At 43.4% G+C, this 26,449-nt stretch overlaps 1 protein-coding gene across 6 annotated transcripts in view; it reads right to left on the bottom strand.

The window, feature by feature from the left end:
- Positions 1 to 568: 568 nt before the first annotated feature.
- Positions 569 to 26,449, bottom strand: part of TSC1 (TSC complex subunit 1) — a 51,211-nt gene continuing 25,330 nt past the window's right edge. For 3 of the 6 annotated variants that reach the window (XM_087418861.1, XM_087418860.1, XM_087418863.1), the window contains 15 exons: positions 20,230 to 20,405; positions 19,400 to 19,530; positions 18,672 to 18,783; positions 18,043 to 18,161; positions 16,265 to 16,334; positions 15,701 to 15,805; positions 14,855 to 15,413; positions 13,717 to 13,760; positions 13,240 to 13,406; positions 12,185 to 12,367; positions 11,196 to 11,306; positions 10,332 to 10,454; positions 6,863 to 7,050; positions 6,614 to 6,775; positions 569 to 6,182 (listed from right to left, as the gene is read on the bottom strand). In XM_087418861.1, coding sequence (XP_087274987.1) covers positions 5,657 to 6,182; positions 6,614 to 6,775; positions 6,863 to 7,050; positions 10,332 to 10,454; positions 11,196 to 11,306; positions 12,185 to 12,367; positions 13,240 to 13,406; positions 13,717 to 13,760; positions 14,855 to 15,413; positions 15,701 to 15,805; positions 16,265 to 16,334; positions 18,043 to 18,161; positions 18,672 to 18,783; positions 19,400 to 19,530; positions 20,230 to 20,405 — 2,776 coding nt within the window. In that variant the 3' untranslated portion in view covers positions 569 to 5,656. The remainder of the gene's footprint in view (positions 6,183 to 6,613; positions 6,776 to 6,862; positions 7,051 to 10,331; positions 10,455 to 11,195; positions 11,307 to 12,184; positions 12,368 to 13,239; positions 13,407 to 13,716; positions 13,761 to 14,854; positions 15,414 to 15,700; positions 15,806 to 16,264; positions 16,335 to 18,042; positions 18,162 to 18,671; positions 18,784 to 19,399; positions 19,531 to 20,229; positions 20,406 to 26,449) is intronic. The other 3 variants (XM_087418862.1, XM_004423608.3, XM_014782282.2) reach the window with 3 other exon arrangements.

Raw genomic sequence — 26,449 nt, 5'->3', positions numbered from 1 at the left:
GCCAGGGGAGATCTAACCATCGTTTAAAGGTTGTTTCCTGCCTTCTTCCAAATAGCTGAGGGCATGTGGAAGGCGGTGGATGCTAGCTGCACATTTTCCTCGGCACACTCACAAAATACAACCGGCAAGGCTCAAGCTCAGTAAGCTCTTGACAATGTCAACGTCACTTAGGTTCTACCAAAAGGGCTATATTAAACCCAACGTGCTGGCCAACCCCTAGGAATGCAAGCACACACTGAAAGCAAGGCTGGACGGCAGCCTGGTTTTGAGAGTTTTCTGGCAGAGATGACTCAAGTCAGCCCTTCCCACACCACCACGCCACTATTCAGGGGAAGGGCATGAATTTGAGGCAGATAAGGATGGGATTTGTGGCTGTCTGCCAAGTGATCTGCCAGAACAAAAAGGGTCAGAGACTAAAGCCAGACTCCACTTGTCACACCCTCCTCCAGTCACCTGAGGTAACCAACCAATCCAGACCCTGAGGTTCTTGCATCTTTGGACTGGTCCCTGCTTTGCCTGTAAGGTCCGCAGAGGCCGACATGAGTCACTTCATGTCAACACAGCAGAGTAGTGCAAAACAATAAATTTTTATTTGTTCACAGTTAAACACAAGCAACTGCCTTGACATTTTAGAACATTCTAAGAAGGACAGCAAACCCTTTTGTTTCCAATTCCCATTCACTAAGATTGTACCATTTTCTCTTGCAGTTCATGTTTATGGCATCTGATGTGGATTGTTTGACATGCTTTTAAGTTGAGGCGGGAAGGCTGAAACCTTTTGACAAGAGATGACTTGCTTAAATTTAACTAAAAGCAGTCAGTTAAAAAAAAAATCTGTTTTTCACTGATGGGACCCCTTTAAACTGCAAGTTAGCCACATATGGTTGATCCATGATTGATTATAAAACTAGATTATGTCTTAGCAAAATCTGTTCCTCCGTAATATATTTATGGTCCACAGAAGTCTTCTGAAAAGTGATCACTGATTCTTCCTAGTGCAAAATGCCTGGCTGCCTCTCTGATTAGCCAAGTGTCTGCTGCACAGAGCAGCACGTACCCTCCTGTCCAAACACTGTATCGAGGTGGGCAAAGGGAGGAGGGTTGGTCTGGGGGGTCTCAAACTAGCAGGGGTCTCCTCTAAAAGATCTAGTCCCATGGTTCAACTAACCTACTTATCCCAGAGGATGGACAACTTGGTGGCATTGGGAAGGGAAGGGAAGGGAAGAGGGGGAGAAAGCTCCTCTGCCTTCAGTAACTCATTTCAAGGCCAAAAGCAGTCGTGGGCGCAGGTGCTCAACTATCCCAGGCAGGTTTCCCTTGTAGTTACAGCCACTCGCCTCTCAGGTGAGCATATACAGACTGCAGGACAGTGTGGACAAGACGGAAACACCGCTCTCCCTGGGCACACCAGAGTCATGGGTGGGGAAACGAGCCACGTGGGGACAAGGGTCACAGCAGCAGTAGAGGGGCCAGGCCCCGACCTAAACTTGTTCTTTCACCTACAGAGAAAAGCTTAATCAAGTGCAATCAATTCCTTTGCAGCAGTCTGGGGGAGAGGGAGGGCAAGGGCACATGTCACAGAACTCTGGATGTAAACAGATACACGAACATCTTCAGACTGGATCCATTTTCCCATACTCATTGCTGGTCAGTTGTAAAGCATGTACCTCCCAGAGTGAAAATGTAGCAGAGTAAGGTGTGCTGAACTGGGTCATTTCACAAAAGACAGCTTTCTTCCCCACGTGAGACGGACGTTCCTGGGTGGGATCGGGCTTTTCCCAGGACCACTCTGCAGAGAGGGCTGGCCTCTCTGAGATCATCCGCAAAAGCTGCGTGGCACTCCACCTCCATAGCAAGTCTGGACTGAGCCTTCACTCCACTCAAACCCTCCTTAAACCTGTTCAAACTTTCTACCACCTTTTAGTGCTTTCAGTTAGAAAAACTGTGTATCTTCACGTAGTACTTTCTTCCATTTGTTCTTCAGTTATTTCTTTCCGGCTTCAAGTGGTATGTTCTAGTATTTGGTAAAATTCACATTGGCTAGTCACAGCACATCTGTGATGTTCTCTACACAGAAACACCCGATTTTTTATTCTTAACTGTGAGTCTGAACCTCTGTGGTCCAGCTCACACAAATCCACTCACTGCCACGACCATTCCATTCATCCTCTTCTACACACCTGCTCGAGTTTCATCTCTCTCAACAGAAACACCAGCAACCACACGAGCTGCAAACGAGCACAGCCCAGAGTCGGAGTTTGTTTCCTGTTGTCCTGATTTTGCCCAGTGAGGTGCTGGCCTCTTTGGCCACGGTGGCATGATGGGCTAATTCTTCCAACTGCCAGCGGCATCCAGGACCTCTTCCTGGATTGTAACAGTTTACTTTTCAAGAAGAGTTCAGACTGTTTCCCCCTAAACACAGTACACGTGTTCTGGCTCACAAAGTAGCTTATTTATCATTTCTCTCTCCACTTACAGAGCCTAATAAGAACCCTCAGCAGCTTATTCCCAAAGGGTAGGCAGTTTTCTCTCCTGAACATCTCTGCTGACATACCTTGGGAGGTCACGTCTCCTCACCCATCCTACAAGGCTGGTCCTAGCACTCATCTCCGAGGAGACCTTTTAAAACCTCTTGACCCAAGAAATGGCCTTTATGTCCTACCTTTGGATTTCAGTCAGTTTTCTTATTCATAACCAGATATCTCTTCCAATCCCACAGTAACAATTTATATAGACTTTATGGCAGAGCCTTGTCAAAAGCTTTTCTAAAATCCATCAAAGTTCTGTCTGCTAGAGATCCATGTGCTGCTTCACCTGCAGTGGATTCGGGAACTCATTTTCTCTACGGAGACCATGATGCCATCTTCCTCTTCCCCTCCCCTTTCAGCTGCTCCCCACCTCAACCTGCCAAATAATATTGTAGTGCTCCTTTTAAAACAAATTTCATGCTGCCCAAGAACCAGACTGCAATCTTCTCAGGGTCTGTGCTGACCCTAGTTAGTGTCAGGTGGGGATCAGAGTAAGTTACAGATATTGGCCAAACAGCTCTGAGACAGGTAAGCTTGCTCAGAGTGACTTTGGATGGAGGCTATCCAATCCTTACATTTATGAATACCATGCTGCTTAATCAGTCTCAAGATAGGACCTGCCTGTAATGCTAACTGCTCCAATACCTTGGCCCTGCCTGTTCCCAGGCCTGAATTCTCTCTCAGGAGTTCCTCTACTGTCACCTTTCCATTCTTAAAACTACTTACTGCATGATGATCAAGTCACCCAATGACTCTTGGCAGGTTTATCATTTTCAAAACCAAACCAAACCTTACTATTGACTCGAGTCCTTTGCAACATAAAAGCCTAAATTTTTAGGTTGGGTAATATCAACAGGACTCCAGGCTCCAATCCCCCAGCCATGGCTGAATAAAACCCATGGCCTCCTAGAAGCCAAAGGAAGTTGAGTGCAGCTCTTCTGGGTCAGCTGTGGTTGTAAGGCTGAGCAAATGGACACCCAGGCTGGAGGAATGGTGGTCCCTACCTGCCCACAGAGCCTCCAGCCCAGGCCTCAGTCCACTTCACCACACTGCCTCCTCCTTTCCTATATTTTTACAATCTGCCCATTTTTTAAAGAAATTTTTTTCTTTTCTTCACATTGGCCTCCTGGCCATTGCCAGCTGGTCAGGGGAAAGGCTTTGACTAAAGCCCCTGGTATCTTTGTTCTGTGGCACAGATCTCCTGGGCTCAGGGAGGGGGCAAGCATTTAGAACTGGTTTCACTTGTTAGCCTGAAACATTTTTTTTCCTTTCTGAATTTGTTCATGTTTTCCTTTTCTAAAACTGAACCAGGAAACTAGAATGTGTTTGATTTTAAGCTTTCCTTTGGACAAAGCTGAATTAAATGTGTGGTGTTATTAACACTCCACACTGGACATCCAGCAGCAATTGCCAGCACCATGCTGGGCTGAGCGCAGTCGGGTCCACACCCTCTCTCAAGCTGGGAATCAGTCAGTCACACCTGAAAATCTTGTCCCAAGGAGATCTTCTGCCAGTATAGCCCTGGTGACATGGAGTCTCTCATTATCTAGCTCCCTTTGTTAGGGATACTAGAATATTTATTGCCATAGTTAAAAAAAGAGACCTTTACCCTTACGTGCTGGAAGCTTCCATATGCAGTAAGATTTCGTACCATTACAGTTTGTCCCTCTTCATGGCTGAACCCTTCTATACTTTTAACTAAAAGAACAGAAAGAGAAAAACCAAGTTCATTGGCTCTTTCCTACCAGTCTCTCCTTGCCTCAGCTGGAACACTAGGCAATAATTCTTAGGCTTTTAGCATTTATTTCAGGAGCATTTGCTGAGTTCAGACTCTCTGCCACTGCCAGTGTTCTGACTGGTATCACCTCTCATGAGTGTGTGTGGGCAGCCCACTGGGTCCATGGCAGCCAGCATTTGCCAACACTCTCCAAGACTCTACTTTAAAATGCTCTACCATTCCTAACGTGTGGGAGGGTAGCAGCTTCAAGCTCCCTGGAGAGTCAGCCCCTGAAAGTTAGAATTGGTGCGAAAAAGCTGTTACCTTTTTGGTGGCCTAGAACCTACTATAGTGAGGCAACTTTAACAGCCTGAGAAACATTGGTCATATAAACTTTGAGGAGACTCTTTGGACCTTCAGAGCCTTTCTGCTGCAGCGTCACAAAGAAGTTGACATACACAAGAGGTGCAAGGGAACACAAACGGAGGCAGACAGATGGAGTTTAACCACAAGGCTCAGCTAGCACAACCCAGCCTGGAGGGGCAGCTCCTCACCTCCTCACCTACAAGTGCATCTCAGGTAACTGCTCCAGTCACCATCCTTCCTTCCTGCCAAGAGCAGGTCTTAACACCCACACACCAGCCTCTGGTCAGAACAGTACCAGCTTTCGAGCAAACCCCAAATAAATAAGAGGTAGTGGGGAAAGGGGACAGAGCACTCCCAAAGGGGAGTATGGTCTCCACAGTGCCAGCTCCAGACTTTTCAAACAACAGACGTTTGTTCACACAGAATTTTCTAGGAAGCTTATCAGAACCGCCAAAAGAACGTAAGGGTGAAGAAACCATTGTTTTTCTAGATCTGCTGCTTTAGATACTGAACTTCAGAACCAAAAGCAGTGAAACAGTCTAATGTAAAAGCTTTCATGTGAAGATGGTCACTCTGCACGCTACATCCTCCTGGAAAGGGACAGAATCAGACTTACCTGCGACGCCACCAATTACCTGGGCTAACGGAGAGCCAACCCCGTTACCTCAGTTTCAGGAAAGGAGAGTGGTGTGTTAGACTCAAAGATTCAATTTGGCCTCATATTGCACAGGTTCAAAGGACGCAACCATTTTGGGAGAAAAAGGAAGAAAATAAAGCTACTGAGGAACGCAAACTGGCCCTCGGATTAGTACACACTGCTAGGTAAATGAGAGAGAGGTTTGGGGGTGGGTTGTGGGGAAGGTTAAGAGGCATTTCAATGCCAGATCCAAAAACCGTTCCGCATTCAGTCAACTGTCAAAAAGACCTCCATCCCATTTCCACTGCGTGAGCTAGCCACTCAGACCCTGGAAATAGGAAAGGTTTGAAACGTGCATTCACACCTCCTCTTCTATACCAACAAATGCAAGTTAACACTGATTGACCATCATCCTTGGCTGTGTTCATGATGAGTCTCATTGTAGTCCATGATACGGAGCTGTCCCACACTGTCTGGGTTTGGGGGAGATGGGTATGGGCCATCTAGGTTCAGGGGAGTCTTGGCTTCCACACCTGAGTCTTTGCCCAGTTCTGTCTTTAGGGTCTCAGAAAGGCTACTGATGGTAATGCCGTCCTCATCACACTGGCTTTCACTCTTATTACGAAATAGCTCTCGAGCCTTCATGCCCAGGAAGCTTTTTGAACTGGGAAGTGAGCCAACAGTCGTAGGGATGCTGGTAGAGGGCTCGCCCACAGTAGTTTCCCACCGACTACTGAAGAGGCCTGCTCTCTGGTTTGGGGGTTTCTCCGGGGTAGAAAGCTCACTGCTGCTGCTGCTGCCGCCGCCACCTCTACTTCCACTACTGCCCCGGGTGCTGCCAGGTCTGGGGGGCTTGGTCTCACCGTTGTGGCCAGATGCCTCTTCATTGTGCCCTACTACAGAATCCGAGCAGCCGTCACTACAACAGTCAAGCCTGTAAGAAATCCAGGGAGGGGAAAAGGAGTTGGTGATGGCAGCATCCGTGTTTGGGAGGCATGGAATTACACTAACGCTCGCTCGCACTGACACTGAACTCTGCTAGCCGCCGTGTCTTACAACAGAGGACTCAAGCATGAGATCTCATCAAGAGAAATGTACATCCAAACTAGGGATGTTAGATGCAGTCTTCAACATGAATACTTCCTGTGACCATATCAAGTGATTCAGGGCCCAGGAAGGGGAACACGGGAAGATCACTGGGCATTCTGAGAAAGAGAAGTCAGGTGTTGCACTGGAACAGAGAGAGCTGAGTGCTGCGGCCCTGTCTAATCAGGCTGGAACTGCTTCTAGCACCACACAATGCCATCCTTGCTCTGCTAGTGGGAGCTTAATGACAGGCCAGGGATGCCAACTCTTTGTTCCTACCTTTCTCCTGCTGCTTCAGCTGCTTCTGTTTTTTCTTCTTCAAGTTTTTTCAGGAGGCCATCTTTCTCCAACCTGCCATATAAATCTAAGATCTCCAATTCAAACGCTTGGGTAATCCTTTTCTGAGCCTCATACCTGCTCTCTGCGGCCTGCAGCTGTCCTCTGAAAGACACAGACCAACCCAGAATATAGGAAGTTTCACGTAACAAAGAACACATCAGTGCAAAAACCTTTCCCAAAGGAAGTTACCTTGCCTGCAGTTTGACATCCTCTAAATATTTCTTCTGTTCCAAAAGAAGATGGTCTTTCTTGGCCAAATGAGATTCCAGTTCCAAAATCCGTTTTTGGGAGGTATCAAGCCTCTGATTCTGCTGGAGAACATGGCTTCTGTTTTTTTCTAGTTCTTTCCGATATGCAGCTTTCATCATTTCCACTTCCTAAAAAAAGGGATTGGAGTTAGTACTTTTAGAAAATGAACATGCCATATCCATTTTGAAAAGTCAAGGTAATAAGCAATGAGAAGGTACTTTAGTATACTGCTAATGGAAATATAAACTAGTACAACTTTCTGGAAAGGAATCTGGCATTAAGTATTAACCTGGTAACCCCTCCTTGAAATCTATCCCTAAGGAAATCATCTGAAACAGAATACACGTTTTGGCACAAAAATAATCATCATAGCATATTTAGAAGAGCAAAAAACTAGAAACACTGTTACATCTAATGTCAAAGGAAATAGTTAAGTAAATGAAAGTACATCTTATAAGTTTTAAAAAATTGTATGTATCAGTAAAAAGATCAAAAACCAGACTATAAAACCATGTGAAGGGCCGGCCCTGTGGCTTAGCGGTTAAGTGCGCGCACTCCGATGCTGGCGGCCCGGGTTCGGATCCCGGGCGCGCACTGACACACTGCTTCTCCAGCCATGCTGAGGCCGCATCCCACATACAGCAACTAGAAGGATGTGCAGCTATGACATACAACTATCTACTGGGGCTTTGGGGGGAAAAAAATAAAAATAAATAAAATCTTTAAAAAAAAAATATGTGAATAGTATGATAACTATGTAAACATATACATTCACAAAACACCACATGAAAATAAGCCAATATTCAGTTCTAATTTCAATCCAGTGGTATTGTGGGTCACTTGTTTTCTTTCACATACTTCTCCCTCTCCTAACACCGGCTAAGGTACAGCTAGAGAAGGCAACGTGAATGGAGTGGGTTTGCTCAGGCAAAGCAGCACGTGCAGATCAGGTGCCCTGACAACAGCCTGCCTGCTGACAGACTGAAACAGCTTAAAACCCAGAGCAAGTACACACCAGTGCTCAGAAAAGAGGTGGAGGGCCGGCGCCGTGGCTTAGCGGTTAAGTGTGCACGCTCTGCTACTGGCAGCCCAGGTTTGGATCCCGGGCACGCACTGATGCACCGCTTCTCCAGCCATGCTGAGGCCACGTCCCACATACAGAAACTAGAAGGATGTGCAACTATGATATACAACTATCTACTAGGGTTTTGGGGGGAAAAAAAAGGAGGAGGATTGGCAATAGATGTTAGCTCAGAGCCAGTCTTCCTAAGCAAAAAGAGAAGGATTAGCATGGATGTTAGCTCAGGGCTGATCTTACTCACAAAAAAAAAAATTAATAAATAAAAAATAAAAATAAATAAAAATAAAAAAAAGAAAAGAGGTGGAAAGTATACTGTTCTAACAAGCATGTGTTACGTTTGTGTTGTGTTTTTATTGTGGTAAAATACACATATATAAATATACGTCACATGAAATTTACCACACATTTGTTTTTTTAAAGAAGATAATAAACCATGAGGAGCAAGGAGATGAACTTCCATGAAGGTGCCTCTGCCTCAAAGATCAGTAGTGAACCCAACGCTTCCTCAGCATAGAATGCTATATAGATTCAAGCTCAGAACTGGGCACCAGGTAATGAGGTCATTACAGCTGTCCCTAATGGCTCCAAACTTGAGCACAGGTTAGGTGAACAAATCAGACCTTTGTCATAGTGACAGCCGTTATTCATGGAGAATCAAACAAAGTATTGAACTAGGAATGCCCATGCGCTTTCACTAACCCTCACAACCACCGCATGAGGTGCGACACCCAACACCTACCAGCCATTCCCCACCTGATTCTCAGATACCCAGCCCTCCGCCCCCATGTGACTGAACAAGAGGACTGAAGTAGCTCCAGGTCCAGGGGCAGATCCTGACAGGTTCAAGGCAACAACTGAATGCCCAGCTATGGATGGGCACACGACACAATCCTGGCTAATAACAACGGTGGAAAGTCTGGTGGAGGGTTCCTGGGAAAGGTTTCCTTGCGCAGAGAGACTGGCAGGAAGCAATGCTCTCCTCTTTCACAGGACATCACGGCATCTACCTGTGATGGCTGTAACTGTGGCACACACCTTGCAACCATGAGCACAGCAAGTCCAAGGACAAGGCTGACACAATAGGTCAGGCAGCCCAGAAGACTGGAAAGAACCAGGCTCCTTGATGCTGTCCCTAAATTGATGACTTCACCAACCTGGAACTCACCTGACTCAAGACAACTTGTCAAGTGAAATAATGAAACTCTGTATTGTTAAGCCAGTTTAGTTTGTTTTTTTGTTGCTGCTTACAACTGAAAGCATCCTAACTGTTACAAGTCAGTATCATCACATGCATTTTATAACTGTGAAACAGGGACCAAAGAGGTCAGCGGGCTTGCTCGAGGCCCCAAGAGTACAAGTATCCCAACCAAAAGACAGCACCACAGAGGCCAATCTATCTATCCTTCGTAAGGAATGCATTTAAGTAAGCTTTTTCAGAGGTTCTTTTGTCCCTTAGGTCTGTTTTTCCCTCTTTCTTTTTCCAGAGCCATACTTTCAAAATAAGTGATAGCTGGTTTCTCGAGAAAGTTCCACATTTAACATCCTTCTAAACGGAGTCTGAATCTGAGAGCTGAGAGGAGCTGAGAAATAAGGAGTAACTCTATTATGAAAATTACATCTCTTTCGTTCTAAGACTACTCTCTACATTTGGCCAAAAACGATGCTTTACAAAGCACAAGCCCAAGAAATCCTAAAAAGAAAGCCCGTGTGTGATGGAGAAGTTAGTGACAGCAAGCATCTGAGTATTTACTATTAAAATTCCATACCCACCTCATTTACTAATATTACCTGAGGCTATTTATAAAGTGACATGAAACTTCTGCCTCAATGCCATTGGTGAGGCACTAATTAATGTAAGATCATCCCAATGCTGGCCCTGTTGCCAGGACTAACCCACCCTCTGCTGAAATTAGATTCAATATTACAAGGAGGAAAAAACATGCATACCGGTGTATACCCACAGTACTAAGAGTACGTTACACAGAATTGGCTCCCCATCCTTTTTCTTTGTCTCTCTCTCTCTTTTTAAAAGAGCCATGAGTAAGGGAAGAGAAATACTTACAACACCTACTCTGTACCAATTACCATTAGGTGTTTTCATTCATACCTGATTTAATTTCAAAGCAACCCAACTAGAGGAAACAAGTTCACGTGATGGCTGAGAAGTGCTTGTGTCGCTAGACCAAAGAGAGGTGGACATGGACGCTAGGACTGCTGCACCAGCTCTTAGGAAACACTTCATAAAGCCATTCTGTGTGATGTGCCGCAGACACTCGGCCACGTCCTCAGGGCTTCCCACCCAGGGTTGGCTCCCCAGCCCCGGCATACCTTCGTGGTGTCTGAATGCTTGTTCTGCAGTTGTTCCAAATACAGCTCGTTGACCTCTCCAAGAACCAGCAGCTGCCTGTTCAAGAACTCCATCTGCTGTTGGACCGACTCACTATTTGAGAGCTAACCAAAATACATACACAAGCAAAGTGAGAGAACTGACAACACAAAACTGGCAAATGGACGTTAAACAGAGAACCAGCTAGGAGCACAGTATTTCAGGGCTGGGGCAGAATAAATAACTCCCATGGTTTCAAATTCCCTAACATAAAACCTGGTGGGGACGAAGGCATCCAAGGGCAATGAAAATGGACAGAAATGCACTTCAAAACTGTGCTAAGCAAAGGGGAAGGAGTACAAATGTGCGACATCAAAAGTGGCCATTCATAAGCTGCCTGGAGAAGATGGATGTGTATATACCACCACAGCAGGGACCTCAGGTCCAGGAGGATAAAGCCCCAGGGAAAACCCACTTCTTCTTGAATAAGTGATTTATAGGGAATACAGTGAACCCCAAAGAGGGAGGTATCATCGCTCAAAAACCTGAACAAACTTTTCACATTTACGTAAACAAGGTATCAAAGAAGAGTTCCCCAGGACATACAGGCTAGGGCTCACGCAGGATAGTTCTCTGTGGAGAAGACTGTCCTGTGTACTGTAGGATGTTTAGCAGCACCCCGGCCCCTGCCCACTTGATGTCAGTAGCACCAAAAATGTCTCTGGACATCGCCAAATGTCCCCTGGGGGGGCAGCATCACTCCCTGTTGGGAACCCTGACAGACACACAAGCAATATATGTGTCCTCTCTAAAGGAAGAATATCAGCCAGTGCTGTGAGCACAAGCCCAGCTTGCCCATTTCTTACCTTCTGAGAAACCTGACTGAGCAGCAGCTCGGTGTGACACACCTTGCTGTTGGCCTTCTTCAATTCCAGGCGCAGCTCTGCAATCATATTCCTGCAGTCCTCCAGCTTTGTCTACCCAAAGAGACGTGCCATGAAGTTACAGAGCGCCGGCAGGCCAGGGCACGAGCCCACCTGGCTGTCGGCCCACAGAGAATTGGGAGAGCCTAGTTCCTCAGTCGCTCTACTATTCTTGGGCCATCAGGATTTAACTTCTTAGTTTTAAAAAGTAAGTTATGGTTGATTTCTGAGCTCCTGATTTGTTTAACAAAAGAAAACAAGACCTTAGATCCACAGTTCCCAAACTGTGTACCAAAGAGCCCTGGGGCTACGCAGCAAATTCGCAGGGGTGCCAGGGGGATATCTGAAATTTTTGAGGGTAACAGTGACATCTGTCGGTCATCAAGTGAACTACTAACTGGAGGTAGTTCAGTTTCAGTACTGGATGGGCTACATGCCTGTGGATGATGATGTATCTTTGCAAAGCTGGGCTTTACGTGGTGGTTGTGATAAAAACCACCACGCAAAAACCAATGTGAGACAGGCAATGAGGGTATCAGTGTCCAGTCTGATTCCAAGGTCTGAGACTGTGCAGTGCCCAAGAGGTGCATACACAGCACTGTGAAGTAACTGTGATCACTTAAAAACGAAATTTAAAAAATTTATGTGTACAATTTTCAAACAGCTACTAACTGTCACTAAGTTGTTTAGATCTACTTAATACGCAGAACTGTTAGTTGTTTCTTTTGGCTGCAGAGTACCAGGGGAAAAATGACTGAAATGCTAAGGGAGCTACAAACCAAGAGAGCTAGGGAAGCTCTGGCCTAAATAAAGTGTACTGATGTGAAAGCTACCTGCCAGATCTGAGAGAGAAGTGGTTCATCTCAGCTAAGATAAACAAGGCACTTTCACGCCCTCTCTTGGCTGACTCTGCCTGGTGCTGCAGTTGGTACCTGTAATTCCTGGCTCTGGTTGTAGAATTCTTCTCGGTCATGCTGCAGCTGTCTGATCTGGCTGTGGAGCTGGGTTACCACCGTGTCTCGCTGCTCCTGAAGCTGACTGTATCTGGCTTGTTCTTTCTGCAGACTAACCTTCCACATCTGGATGTCTTTCTCTTGTAACTTCAACTGGTCTTTCTAGCAGAGACCAAAGATGCCATCATTTTAGCTGCCTTCCAACATGGGCAGTGATGCTCAAGTTTAACCCATGCTGCAAAGGTTTCATCTGAACAGTCATACGCTGCCCAGAAACTGTAACCACAGGCCCAGAATCTGACAGCTCACTACTGTCTAACTTGGCTTTAGGTCAAGGGTTAGCAAATTGCACATTAGCAAAGGGATCATAAGTCGCTTAAAGAACTTTTGTCAGGGATCAACTTGCTCCCAATACCTTCAAAAGTCCTAACCAGCAGCACTGGAATAAGATCCCTGACACACGGGATCGATGAAGGTCGCTGGAGTGATGAATGTCTACTAAACACTGACCATGCGCCAGGCACCGGGCAAGCACTTACGGGCATGCGTTTTTTAACCATCACAGATAAAAAGCAGGTGCTCCTATTATTATTCCCATTTTACAGAATGGGTAACAGAGGCTTCAAGAGGCTGAATGACTTTCCTGAAGTAATAAGTGGTAGAGCCAAGGCTCAACCTCCAGCGAGGTCTGACTGGCTTCACCACTGTGCCACAAGTTTTTTGTCATAAAATAGCTTCAGGAGAGCTGGTTTCACATTTGGAGAAACAAAATAATCTTCTGACTCTGATATCATCATAGCCAATTGCAGACAAACACAAAGAATCACTCGTCCCCACAGTTTCCAAGAGCTGCAGGGGAATTCAGAGAACAAGCTGCTCACGTCTTAACCTCAGAGACTAAATGACCTGCCCCAAGCCAGACCAGTGAGCAGAGTTAGACCTCAGCTCAGCTGCTGCTCTCTGTAAACTATCACGCAGACCCACAACTAAACAAAAGATGAAACCCACCTTCTCCCCATGCCCGTAACACTCACCATGGCAGCATTATGTTCCTCCAGAGCCGCCGCTCTAATCACCTTGCGGAGGAGCCGCCTGTTCCGGACAGCATGCTGCTGCCGCTTAAAACGCTCATAAAGTAACTGGTTGTGCAGTAAAAGCAACTGGTTACGGAGGGTGCGGATCTCATCTGAGGGAGGAGAGCCTGATTTTAAAGCAGAGGGTGGCAGAGATGCCTTTTACATATCGTTCAATCAAGCCCCTGCCCATGGTTTTGTTAGCTTAAGAAATATAATTCTTTAAGAAACAAACCACCACTCACTTTGCAAATGACCACTTGGTTCCCAACAACAGTCATTCCTCAGGACAGGGAGGAAAAGTATTCCCTACCTATCTCCCTTTTTAAGGACCACAAAGGGGTACAATGTGGGATGACTCTTTGAGAGCTTTATTTATTTTCCCCCACAAATCTGGAATGAATATATATATAGAGAGAGATAAAGTAACAACTTTACCTCCAAAGTGGGTCCAGTCAACAGACTTGCTGGGTAAAGACAACCTAGGAAGAAAGTGTTTGAGTAACAAAGTTACCGATCATACCTAGACTTTTAATTGCAGCAAGGTTAGATCACTTCCTTGTGCTCAAAAGGAGCAATGGAATAGGACAGTTGCAAACTCCAAGTCCCCATGGAGTTAGAGGAGAGGACTTAGAGCGGATGGAAGGGACGCACCCCCATTAAGCATGACCAAGTCTCCAGTGAAAGGCCCTAACGTGGACCTCACACTGCAGCCTACGTTTTTCAGTCAGCTCTACAAGGCAACTGAGTGATCAAACACATCGATAGCTGTTTTCAACCCTCTCTGTTGAAATACACAGGGAGTGGCCAAGTGTAAGGAAAAAGTAGGTAATTTACCTGAGCCTATTATACCAAATCTCATTCAAAGAGGAATCTTCAATATTACAATCTCTGTCAAATTCCACCTTAAGTTATTATATAGAAGAAAAATTAAAACTAACATTCTCAAGAACCTGTTCAGAAATGGCTGAGGATTCAAACTCTGGACTAGTGATTCCCGTATCCCTTCCCTGGATAACCCTTGAAAAGGGTAACAAAAGAAGGGTTGCAAACAGTGTCTCAGACAGGTTTCTTTCTAAGAAATCTTGTGTGCAAGTGGGGAGCAGCAGAAGTGGCAGGCCACCCTGAACTTGCATTGAAACACTGATGATTTTATCTTCTAACTAATGAACTACATTACCAAAATAGAAAAAAAAAAATCTGTAGCTAGAGAAGGAGACACTGTGACAAACATTCCTCTATTATTTGAATACCATAACCCCGTCCTCAAATTTTCAGAAAGCAAATGTGAAAGCATTTGAGCTGCCTCATAGTACAAACTGGCCCATGTATAAAGGATTCATTTTTAAAGGAAACATTATCTAACAATTATCCCAGTTTAAGGTGCATACAGAGGATACACACATTCATACACATGAAAAGACAACAGCCTGGACTGACATCTGGCAAAACAGAGGAGAACCAGCTGCCTCTGGAGAAAGCATGAAGAATGACTCCTGTTTCCATCCTTCTGCTTTCTGTATTTTGTAATAACATTGAATGTTTAGAGCAAAAGGAAACAGCGCAAGCGCCTTACTTGTTCAGCTCCTTGCTGTGCGCGTCTGCTCCCTGCTGGATCAGCCTGTCCAACACTTCCACTGGGGAGGTAGAGGGCCAAGAGTCTTCCTCGGCGTTGCCTTTTGCTTTCTTTAATAGTTCCTCCGTCTTCTTGCTGACGAAATGATGGGCGGTCTTTGGCAATGCCACCTCAAAAAGATGATCGTATGGGGGAGGCTGCCCACTTCCAAAGCCCACTCCCCTTGGAGGTGGAATTTTACAAGGGCTGGGAGTGAGGATACTGGTCTCCAGAGAAGGCTGGCGACCCCTGTTCCCGGCAGGGCCTTCCTCAGCACCTCCACAGGGCAGGTCTATGGGAGTGAAGGCTTGCTTTGGTGCGTCAGGCCCGAGCTTGTCCAGGGAGGAATTTAAAGGCTCAGGGTTCACACTGGTGCCCTGAGTACCAGAGGCGGCAGAATGGGTCTTGCGCGGACAGCCCGGGAGACTGTCCCGGTAGAAGGGAGAGTCAAAGCCTCCTCGAGGAACCAGGAGCTCAGCGTCGGCTGTCGTGATCTCAGAGAGTTCTTTAGATATTGCCGCTGAGAGGAGGGAGGGAGATAAAAGACACCACAGTAAATAGGCCGTCTGGGTAAGGCCGGGCAGTGTGGAGTTGCATGCTGCCATGTGCCACCCAGAGGGACAGATAAAAAACAGCCTCCCTTTACCTGGCATAGAACCCAGAATAAAACTCTCATCTTCTTTCCCCAAGAGAAGAAAAACCAAGCAAGCCTGTGAATGTTGATACTAAATCCTGGTTTTAGGGCAGAATGAGGGTTTTATCATCTTTCAGCAATTTCCTACAAGCCCAGAATCCCACACACGTTACCTTCTTCTTTATCTTTTTCAATACTATCTTCTTCAGAGGCCAGGTCACCTAAAAACCCTGGAAGATCACTTAGAGTGACAGAACCTTTGCTGCCAGGTAGCTCTTCTAAAGAGAAACAAAGACAACTCAAGTCAAAGAAATACGCTGGTAATCCCCATAACTGTAAAACTGCTTACACTGTAATAGAATGTCTATAATGATTCTCCCTGCTGAACAGAAAAGGCTGGAAATGGCTCTCTCCTGGAGCTACTACAGAAGGCTAAGATATTAGAAATAATCTAATTAAAGGCACCAAAAAATAACCCCACAGAAAATAAAATTATCCACTCTTAATGTCTCAGAGAACAGATAAAACCACAGTTTGACCAGCTCAAAACACAAGTACTTCACTGCAATAGCTTGAAAGCTTTTTTTGATGTTACTATTAGGCTGGTTTTTACAATTAATTACATGTTTCACTCTCTCTAGGCTTCAGTGTTTTGTGGTGTTCCAGAATTTCCTTGTTTCCACACATAATCTAACAAGAGGAGACAAGCAAGGTCTACCGTTACCCAGAGATTTTACCTAATCCTCTGTCATTCGGAAGATGATGTTGTCTATGTAGACAAGGCCTTGCAGAATCTGTTCTCTCTTCCTGAAAAGATAGGTACCATTTACATCACAAGGCAGAAATTGTGTACATGTTCTCTAATGGAAGACAAATATCCTAAATGTCTAAAATTTTAGCATATTATAGAAAAGTTTACAGTTTAGCCCAGTGGTTCTTAAATTGTTTGGTCTCAGGATGCCTTTATATTCTTAAAAATGATTGAGAATCCCAAGAACTTCTGTTTATGTGGTTATATCTATTGATAGTTACTGAATTAAAACAAATTTTAAAAATATTTATTAATTCACTTAAAATTAATGAACTCATTACACGTAAACATAAATAACATATATTTTTATGAAAAATAACTATATTTCCCCAAACAAAAATAAAACAAATTTAGTGAGAAGAGTGGAGCTGGTTTTATATTTTTGCAATCTCTTTAATATCTGGTTTAATGGAAGAAAGCTGTATTCTCATATCTGCCTCTGCATTCAATCTGTTGCAATATACCATTTTGGCCAAAGTATGTGAAGAAAATTCTGGGCCCCACAGATAGGTAGTTATAAAAAGTAAAAGTATGTTAACATACTTTTCAGATAACTGTGGAAACTATCTTTGATATCACACCAAAACTTGACAAGGAATAATTTCTTAAAGGTTATTTACAATGTGGCACCTGAAACTACAGCAATTAAATTTTCACACTATGTTAAAATCCACTGGTCTACCTCGTACTATGAATGCACCTTTCACCTATGCATGATTCTGCAACATCATACATTGGACGGTTAGAAAATAGTGTCTCACCAAGTTATGCAGATCTTCCAAACATTGAAAGATTTCATTATACAATATCAAAAACTCAAATTATTAACCAAGCTTCCCAAGACTTTTCAATCTCATTATAAAAGTCTCAGGGAAGCCAGCAAGCTCATGGTGGCAGATACCAGTTTTTTAATATTCTAATTACCCCTGAAAGTTAAATTTTATCATTGGCAACACACACTGTCAGTTGTTTATCCTGAAGTGACAGACTCAGTTTGTCATTTAAGAAACTGACTGCCAAATACTCAAGTCTGAAAACCATAGTTTGTCAGTCAGCTGTTCTTTCAAATAAAACTGGTGCTCCACGAAAACAACCAGCTGGTTCAGTTCTCAACTCAAATAACTGCACAAGCACTTGAGATGACCACCACACTTTGGTGTGCAGCAAAAGTGCTTTATGTATATTTCCTATTTTATCACAAAGAATATTAAATACACCTTCTCAAGGGCCAAGATTTAATAAAATTAATAATTTTACTGCTTTATATAGAACAATCTTTAGTTGTCGGTTTTTTTTTTTTCTTTTCCTCTTTTAAACTGAAAGAACACATCAAAGAAGACTGCGATGCCTACTAGGACAGCTTGGTGCCTGCCTTGATCTGTGCTAAGGGGCCAGCCATTTTACCCACCACTGTTTCTATACCATGAGAGCAAACGCCAACACTGTAAAAAGGGCATATAACAGCTTACTGACATTACTACGAAAGTAGTTTTGACCTAGTGGGTTCCCTAAAAGGGTCTTGGGACCACACAGGTCAGCAGATCATACTTTGAGAGCTGCTGGTTAGTGTATTTTCAATTGTTCTGATTCAAACCCATCATGTTTTAGGTCAAAAGTCTGTCTGGCATAATAGGCTTAACGAAATGAGGCTGCAGATGGGTCACTGTGCTTGGGCAGGGGGACAGCAGACAAGCCCGAGCATACCTTCTTGGCGGGTGTGGCTGTGGCCTGCGGGAGTGAAATGTGCACATAGTCATCTGAATGGCAGAGCGGGGCTGGAGGAGGGGAGGTTGCTGGGGTTCCCAGAGGAGTTCCTTTTCCACCTGCACAGAGACAAGGACAGAATATACACAATCAGCCTAACAGAAAAACTGCTGAACTTTTTTCAGCCTAATTATTACTGGAAAGAAAGCTGTTGGAGTTAGCTTTCTGGGTATCTAGATCAGCTTTTTTGTTTTGTTTTTTTGCTGAGGAAGATTTGCCCTAAGCTAACATCTGCTGCCAATCTTCCTCTTTTTGTACGTGGGCTGCTGCCACAGCATGGTCACTGACAGATGAGTGGTGTAGGTCTGCGCCCGGGAAGCGAACCTGGGCTGCCGAAGTGGAGCGTGCTAAACTTAACCACTAAGCCACCGGGGCTGGCCCTAAATCAGTTTTTTTTTTTAAGGTTCACTTTGCAGGTTCTGAAAGCCCCAGATGTTTGCATTAAGTGTCAAAAACAAGCTTACTACTCTAAGTGGCCCGCAAACTCACTGTTAGATCTAAGAGACAGTTCCTTATCAAAAAAGGCAGGCCCAGACCAACCAACCAAATCCAACCTAAGACATACATACCAGTTGTACCAAAGACTTTACTGTAAGGGTGTGACAGATCAGGTGGGACATTTCCAGGAGAAGTTGGGGGAGTGGTCATACCACAAACCATAGATGGGCTCCAAAGAGTAGCCTGGGAAGTTAAGAAGGCATGTCAGCAATGAGAAATGAATACCAAATCATCCCCAAGGTTTATATCCATGACCCATGGTCACTTTAAATTTAGCCTTTTCAACTGGAAAAAGGCATCTTATTAAAGCTTTATCAAGAGACATACTGCATTTTGATGATTTCACTCATCTATGGAATCTAACAAAAAAAGACAAACAAACAAACAAACCAAAACAAACTCATAGATAGAGAACAGATCGGTGGTTACCAGAGGGGAAGGAGGCTGGGGGGTGGGCGAAATGGGTAAAGGGGGTCAATTTTAAGGTGATGGCTGGTAACTAGACTTTTGGTGGGGATCACTTTCTAGTATATACAGATGTCACATTATAATGTTGTACGCCTGAAACTTACACAATGTTATATGCCAATTTTACCTCAATTAAAAAAAAAGACAAGTTGTATTTTGTAAGTCTAGACTCCAAGAGAAACTCAAGTGGCAACAGTAACTTTCTTTGCTAATATCACATATTCTTAAAACTAATTCCTGAAATGAGCAGTGTGAGATTTTCCCAACCATATGCTAAATCCTGACCCAAATGGTCAGCATCACCAGCAAGCAGAGAAGAAAGCAGGCATACTATTTGACACCATACTTGTGGCGGCTCAGTTAACAGCCGTGTCGATGGGGAACTCAGAGTCTGAGGTAGCTGCCCTGGCGTATTTAACAATGTCAGCCGAGAAATGGAGTAAGGGGTAGAAGTAGCACTCCCTAAAATAAAAGGGAAAGAACACATGGGGTTAGTGTGTGGTTTTAGATTATTCTGATAAAAAAAAGTATGGTCCTCTAGACCATTTGATAATATTCAGTTCTCTATATTTAAAAAATCTGAGTGGACTCCTGACATCCTTGAAGACAAAGTAATATTTAAAAGGTCCTTAAACACTCTTCAGAAATAAAGTTCAGTAAGGTCTGATGTCTAGTTAAGCTTGAGGATAACTTGAAAGAGCTCAACCTGGATGACAACTTCAGGGGGTGCTACCTACAGATAAGCCCAACTTTTATATGAAACCAATTCTAAATTGTCCAGACTCATTCAAACTGTGTCAACACTAAGGCCCAGAGGGCCTCACTAGAAGTGTCTGCAAAGTAGAAAGATTCCCTTATGAGGTGGTACCCAGAAGTTAAATACTTGAATCCATTTTCTCTTTTAAGTGTTGAAAACACATCCCCAAGTCTATTGGCATACTATCAGGCAGGAAGGAGATCAATGACATAGGACTCAAATAAACTTGAAAGAGGCCTTATCGGAGAAAATGGAGGCAAATGCAAATTTTAAATAGTTGGGAAACAGTTCCTAGGAGCTGAACTAAGTCTTATACTAGAAAAAGAAAATAAAGTCAACAAAAATAAACAACACTTTCCAGAGACAAAGTTGTAAAGCAGATAAGTACCAAAGTCACTTTTTACCATAGCTATTCTGTGTGTCAACATAAGGGCTGGCGGTGACATCAGCTGAACGATGAGGAAAGCGGGCTGAGATTTGGTGAGACACAGAATAGCCATCTTCATATGAGGCTTCTGTAGGGTCCAGAGAGATTTTGGCACATTCTATTACAACATCATGTGTTTCTAATCTCTTCCACCTGTAAAAGGCAATGAAAGGCAAGAATGCAAGTTGCAATCCATTCAATCAACAATCAAATACTTAAGAGTGCTAACTCAACGCCAGCCACTGAACTATGATTAGCAAAGACCAAGGCAGAACCACAAAAGCCCCAATATTAAACAGTACTAGTATATAAAGAATCAGCCATTCATTTTACAAACCTATACTTTCCCCGTTAAAATGGTTATGTCAAGTTATCAGAAACTAATTTGAAACAAAAACTTCATCAACAAAAGACTAGGCATAGCCTCAAAATAGAACACAAACTATGCAGAGCAGTCACCAGGGGGAAAATCTCCTTTGAAACAAAGGTAATCAAAGAACAGGGAGACCTGGAGACCGCCAGGTAGCTGAGGCTGATTTAAGGTCTCCTGTCAAAGCCTCGGGATTCTGATCCATCCCTAGACCAGAATATGGCACAGAAAGACTCAAACCTAGAGAAAGCCTACAATTTAAAAAATTGTCTAAAGATTTCTGTTACAGGATCCACAGTTCCACTTCTAAGTATTTAGTTTATGGAAATAGACATACACCAAGATGTACAACAATGCTCGGCACAGCACAGCCTGTAATAGAAAGAAGAAAATGAATGACCCAAAGTCAAACCAAAGGGAGACACTCTAGAGAAGAAAAATTATTACACCAGCATGAAGAAGCACGCTTTCAGCAGGTCAACACGTGCCAGAAGCAAGGAAGAGGACTGATCACAAAAGGCATGACGGACCTTTCTGGGCAATGAAACGTTCTTTATCATGACTGTGATTTTTGTCAAAACTTAACAAAACTGATGAATTTTATTGTATGTAAATTAGACCATACTAAAGTTGATTTAAAAATCATGCTTTCAAAGATTAACACGTGACCTAAAATGCTCAGAATATAATCTTATTTATTTATTTATTTTTGGGGAGGTGAGGAAGATTGGCCCTGAGCTGACATCTGTTGCCAATCTTCCTTTTTTTGCTTGAGGAAGACTGTCGCTGAGCTAACGTTTGTGCCAATCTTCCTCCATATTGTATGTGGGACGCTGCCACAGCATGGCATGATGAGTAGTGTGTAGGTCCGCGTCCGAGATCCAAACCTGTAAACCCCAGGCCGCTCAGGCAGAACACGCAAACTTAACCACTACAGCACCAGCTGGCCCACAGGATATAATCTTAAATGAATAAAGGATACAAAACTACTCAGAGGTATGCCCACAAATAGGTAGATATGACCACACTAAGCACTCAAATTAAAAGAACTGCAGGTATGGGTCATATTTCTTTTCTTCTTTCACCTCTTCAGTATTTGCCAAATGTTCTACAAAGCCCTAAAACTAATACAACATTTACCTGCCCAAGGATAAACTTTCTTTCCTTTAGACAACATAGTTTCACCATATATATTTCTAAGTAATTAGTAATTCAACAGAGATTCTCATCTTCATGTTCCAAAATGTACAGAAAAACAGCCCAGCAGCAATAAAGGCACTCCATGGGTTTGCCCTAATAAAACATCTGATCCTACACAATTGTCCTAGAATGCTCATCATTAAATCTTAGATGCTGAAAATGTGGTATTAAATACAGAACGAAAGAGCCCAAGGCATGGGGAGAAAATAAGGCAGCAGCCCCAAGAGGAAGCCTTGAATCTCAGTGTTGCATCTTCGGTCACTATGCAGGCCCTCACTGCCTGTGACATCTGTGTTACAGGTGGCAGTCTCCTCTTTATATATTCTCAGCATGACTGGAATGTGATTAAGTGAGAGCACGAGTCAGGACGGATATGTACACATGGGAAGATTGATTTTAGAGAAGAAAAGAAGAATCATAATAAAGTAGGAATACATTTAAATGTTTTATTTTAATCAAAGTAATATATGCATTTACAATATTTTCTTGATTCTTAAAGGGACTTTTCATATTTTAATATCTCTGAAACTGGGAAGTATAGTCTAATCAGTTACATGCTAGTTTATTTGGCATTTTTTTCTTTCTCAGACATACATAAAATATAAGTACATCCTATACTCTATGGCATCTTAGATTCAATGAAATATGGTAGCTTAAAAAGTCAATAAAGTATTACAAGGTAACTCGTATGCCTCTCCCCTCAACCACTCTGGCAGCTGCTTCCAATTTCATTAGCTGAATTGTTACCCTACCTGCATATTTCTTTCTTTTTTTTTTTTTTTTTTTAAAGATTTTTTTATTTATTTATTTTTTTCCCCCAAAGCCCCAGTAGATAGTTGTGTGTCACAGCTGCACATCCTTCTAGTTGCTGTATGTGGGACGCGGCCTCAGCATGGCCGGAGAAGCAGCGTGTCGGTGCGAGCCCGGGATCCGAACCCGGGTCGCCAGCAGTGGAGCGCGCTCACTTAACCACCAAGCCACGGGGCCGGCCCTACCTACATATTTCTAAAGAATACGTCCTACTTTAAATTTCTTGATGTATGAATTTTAGACATCATCTCTTAACTTCCTCTTATGGTACGTAAGGATTTAGGTCACTTCCATATATCCTTTTCCCTCCTCCCCACTGCTCTCAAAATAAGTATATTGCTGATTTGTTTTTTTCAAATTCGGTTTTCAATAATAATTATGACTATGTAAGTATGAGTCACGGCTGAGCAAAAGAGTATATATACTATGATAGTATTTTTTTTGTTCGATTTAGTTTGTCCTGCAGTTTGAATTTTTCTGTTTCTTTTCCTCCGTCTTCTATGTATCTATTACCAATTCTTCCTAAACTTACTCTAACAGCTCTGAATCAATGCCTAATATAATTTTTACATAATGATATGCAAATAGTCTACTAGGATTATTCCCCCCCTCCCTAAAGAGCTCCCTTCTGGAGCCCTCTCTCTCCCATGTCAGGCTGGACTGGTTGTTCTTAGCACTGCTGTACAGTGTTATCCTGAGACTTCCCTTGACCACGATCCTAAGTCAGGTGCCCTGTTTCCTGGACTCTGTGTTTTCCTTCATTTTACTCTAGTTTTGGTGGAACACATGCTGCAGTAGTTAGCTGAGGAAGGGTATACGGCAGGTTAAATTTGAGTCCTTGCTTATTTAAAAATGTCTCGTACTTGATAGGACATTGAGCTGGGTACAGAATTCTGAGTTGAAAACTTTTCTCTCTCAATTTTGAAGGTGTTTCAGAAGCTAAAACCATTCTGATTTATGATCTTATTTTTCTCTCTGAAAGGCTTATCCCTGGTGTTTTGAAAATTCACATGGAGACTTGGTAGCGTTCTTTTTTATTGATTAAGCTGGGCACTGGGTAAGCCCCTTCAATGTGGAAACTCATGTCCTTCAATTTTTATATTATTATATTTTCTTCTACTTTTTGTATTTGTATGAGAAGTTTTCTTGTATTATTTCTTTCACAATTTCTTCCCTCACCAAAGTTTTCTCCTCTCTTTTTTTTTTCTTTTGGGTGAGGAAGATGAGCCCTGAGCTAATATCTGCTGCCAATACTCCTCTTTTTGCTGAAGAAGATTGGCCCTGGGCTAACATCTGTGCCCATCTTCCTCTACTTTACATGCGGGATGCCTGCCACAGTATGGCTTGATAAGCGATGCGTAGGTCCACCCCCGGATCCGAACCCACGAACCCCGGGCTGCCGAAGCAGAGCGCATGAACTTAACCACTACACCACCAGGGCAGTCCCTCGCCTCTCTTTTTAAAACTCTTTTTTATTAAAATGTTGGACTTCCTCAACTGATTTAAATTTCTTATCTTTCTTCTCATATTACTCATCTCTATCCTTTGATTCTGCTTTCTGAGATATTCCCAATTTTACCTTCCAATTCTTCTACCGAAATGTTTATTTTGGCTATCATTTTTAATTTTCGAGAGGTCTTTCTTTAGTCTCTTAATGTTCTCTTCTGTGGCATCCTGACCTTATATATGCAGAAATGCCTCATCTCTTTCGCTATTGTAGACATTTTCTTCTGCTCTCTGTATTGTCATTGTTTCTTTCTAAGCTCTTTGTCCTCTCTACCTTTGTTTGTGTTAGAGTTTTCTTCAAAATCTAGGTGATCCCTGTGTACCCAAGGTGAATGAGGCTTTATAAGTTGACCTAGGAGGCTTCCAAGTTAATACAGGAGATTGAATATACACATCCAATTGTACAGCCTCCCAAAACCCCACTGAGTCTTAAGAATTTGTTTGTTCATTTTTTTTTTTTTTTTTGGGAGGGAGATCAGCCCTCAGCTAACATCTGTGCTAATCCTCCTCTTTTTGCTGAGGAAGACCGGCTCTGAGCTAACATCTATTGCCAATCCTCCTCCTTTTTTCCCTTCCCCAAAGCCCCAGTGGATAGTTATATGTCATAGTTGCACATCCCTCTAGTTGCTGTATGTGGAACGTGGCCTCAGCACGGCCAGAGAGGTGGTGCGTCGGTGCGCGCCCGGGATCCGAACCCGGGCCGCCAGTAGTGGAGCGCGTGCACTTAACGGCTAAGCCACCAGGCCGGCCCCTGTTTGTTCATTTTTAAATATAAACCTACAAGAAGAAGAACGGGAGGAGGGAGAATAGCACCCTAAGTTTTTCAAACTGGAAAGCAGACAGGCAAATGCTAACTGACTTAGCAAATCTAAGAAAGCAGAATCCTAAGCTGCCAACGTTTCAAAGCTAAAAGTCAATCCGATTTATACTGCAGAATCCTTAAAAAGCTAAAGAATTTATAGCATCAAGTACAACTAGAGATGAGTGATAGTTGGTGAGGGCAGCTAAAATCAGGAAGATAGGGTAAAGACTATTTGAGGAGCACTTAGAGTCCCAAGATCCCCTCCTCGACTCTATGCTCCCAGGTAGCAGCCCTTTTCTCATCAGAAATCTGGACTATTCTCTGGAGAGAGTAAAATAGAGAGTTTCTAGACTGAGCTACTCCAGAAATAGTTGAGGGCTTGATTATCATTCAAACAAAGGGATTAAGTGAGCAGGTACATCCTCAATGCCAAGACCACTAACCCCTCCCCCCACCAGCCTCTTCCCCCAGCAGCAGCCAGACCCTCCCCAGGCTAGAGATTAGAAGACCCTTTTCTAAAAAAATTTGACCAGCAAGAGGAAAACAATACTAACATCAGTATCTCCAATAGATGCTCAGATCCACATACAAGGAAGCTCCAAGTCAGTAAGTTCCACCCCGTGACCAGAGCTTTTTAGTCTCCTCACCCAAACACAAACAAATGACCATATCTTTGCAGAAAGCCTCATAAACTTAAAAAGAACAACAAAAAAGCAGCTTAGAAGAAATAGATTACGTGCAGAAGAGAAAACCTAAAAAAAAAAACCAAACAACTATCAACATCCTCAAAGACATGAGATTGCATCCACAAAACAAAAACAGGCAACTATAAAGACGGAGCATTCAGAGACCTAAAAAGAGCTCTTAGATATTAAAAATATGGTGGTAGAAATGAAAATCTGATAGGATCAAAAGGTAAAGATACACTAATCCTCAGGAAGTAGAATAAAGAGCAGAGAGAAAACACAGAGAAGCAGAGAACACTCTAGGGGTCCCAATCTGAATACTAGGAGTTCCAGAAAGACAGAGACAGTGGAGGAAAGGAAATCAAGCACAAAATAATTAAAGGAAATTTTCTAGAATTTAAAGATAAGAGCAGGCCAGCCTGGTGGTATAGTGGTTAAGTTCACACACTCTGCGTCAGTGGCCCAGGGTTCACAGGTTTGGATCCCGGGCATGGACCTACACACCACTCATCAAGCTACGCTGTGGCAGCATCCCATACACAAAACAGAGGAGGACTGGCACAGATGTTAGCTCGGGGCTAATCTTCCTCAGCAAAAAATAAAAAAATAAAGATAAGCGTTTCCAGACTGAACAAGGAGAAGAGATTCATAACAAGGGACCATCACTGGGAAATTTCAGAATATTATGAGAACAAAGAGAAGACTCTACAGGATCCCACAGAGAAAAATACAGCAAATACAGATGATCAGAAATCAGGATGTCTTTGGATTTCAACAGCAACAATGGAAGCAAGGTGGCAATGGAATAATGCCTTCAAGTTAC

Source organism: Ceratotherium simum, chromosome 29, assembly GCF_057802395.1.
Source record: "Ceratotherium simum simum isolate JZ-2026a chromosome 29, ASM5780239v1, whole genome shotgun sequence".
Taxonomy (NCBI): domain Eukaryota; kingdom Metazoa; phylum Chordata; class Mammalia; order Perissodactyla; family Rhinocerotidae; genus Ceratotherium; species Ceratotherium simum.
Note: the sequence above shows the minus strand (reverse complement) of the source record. Positions and strands in the feature narration are given on the sequence as shown.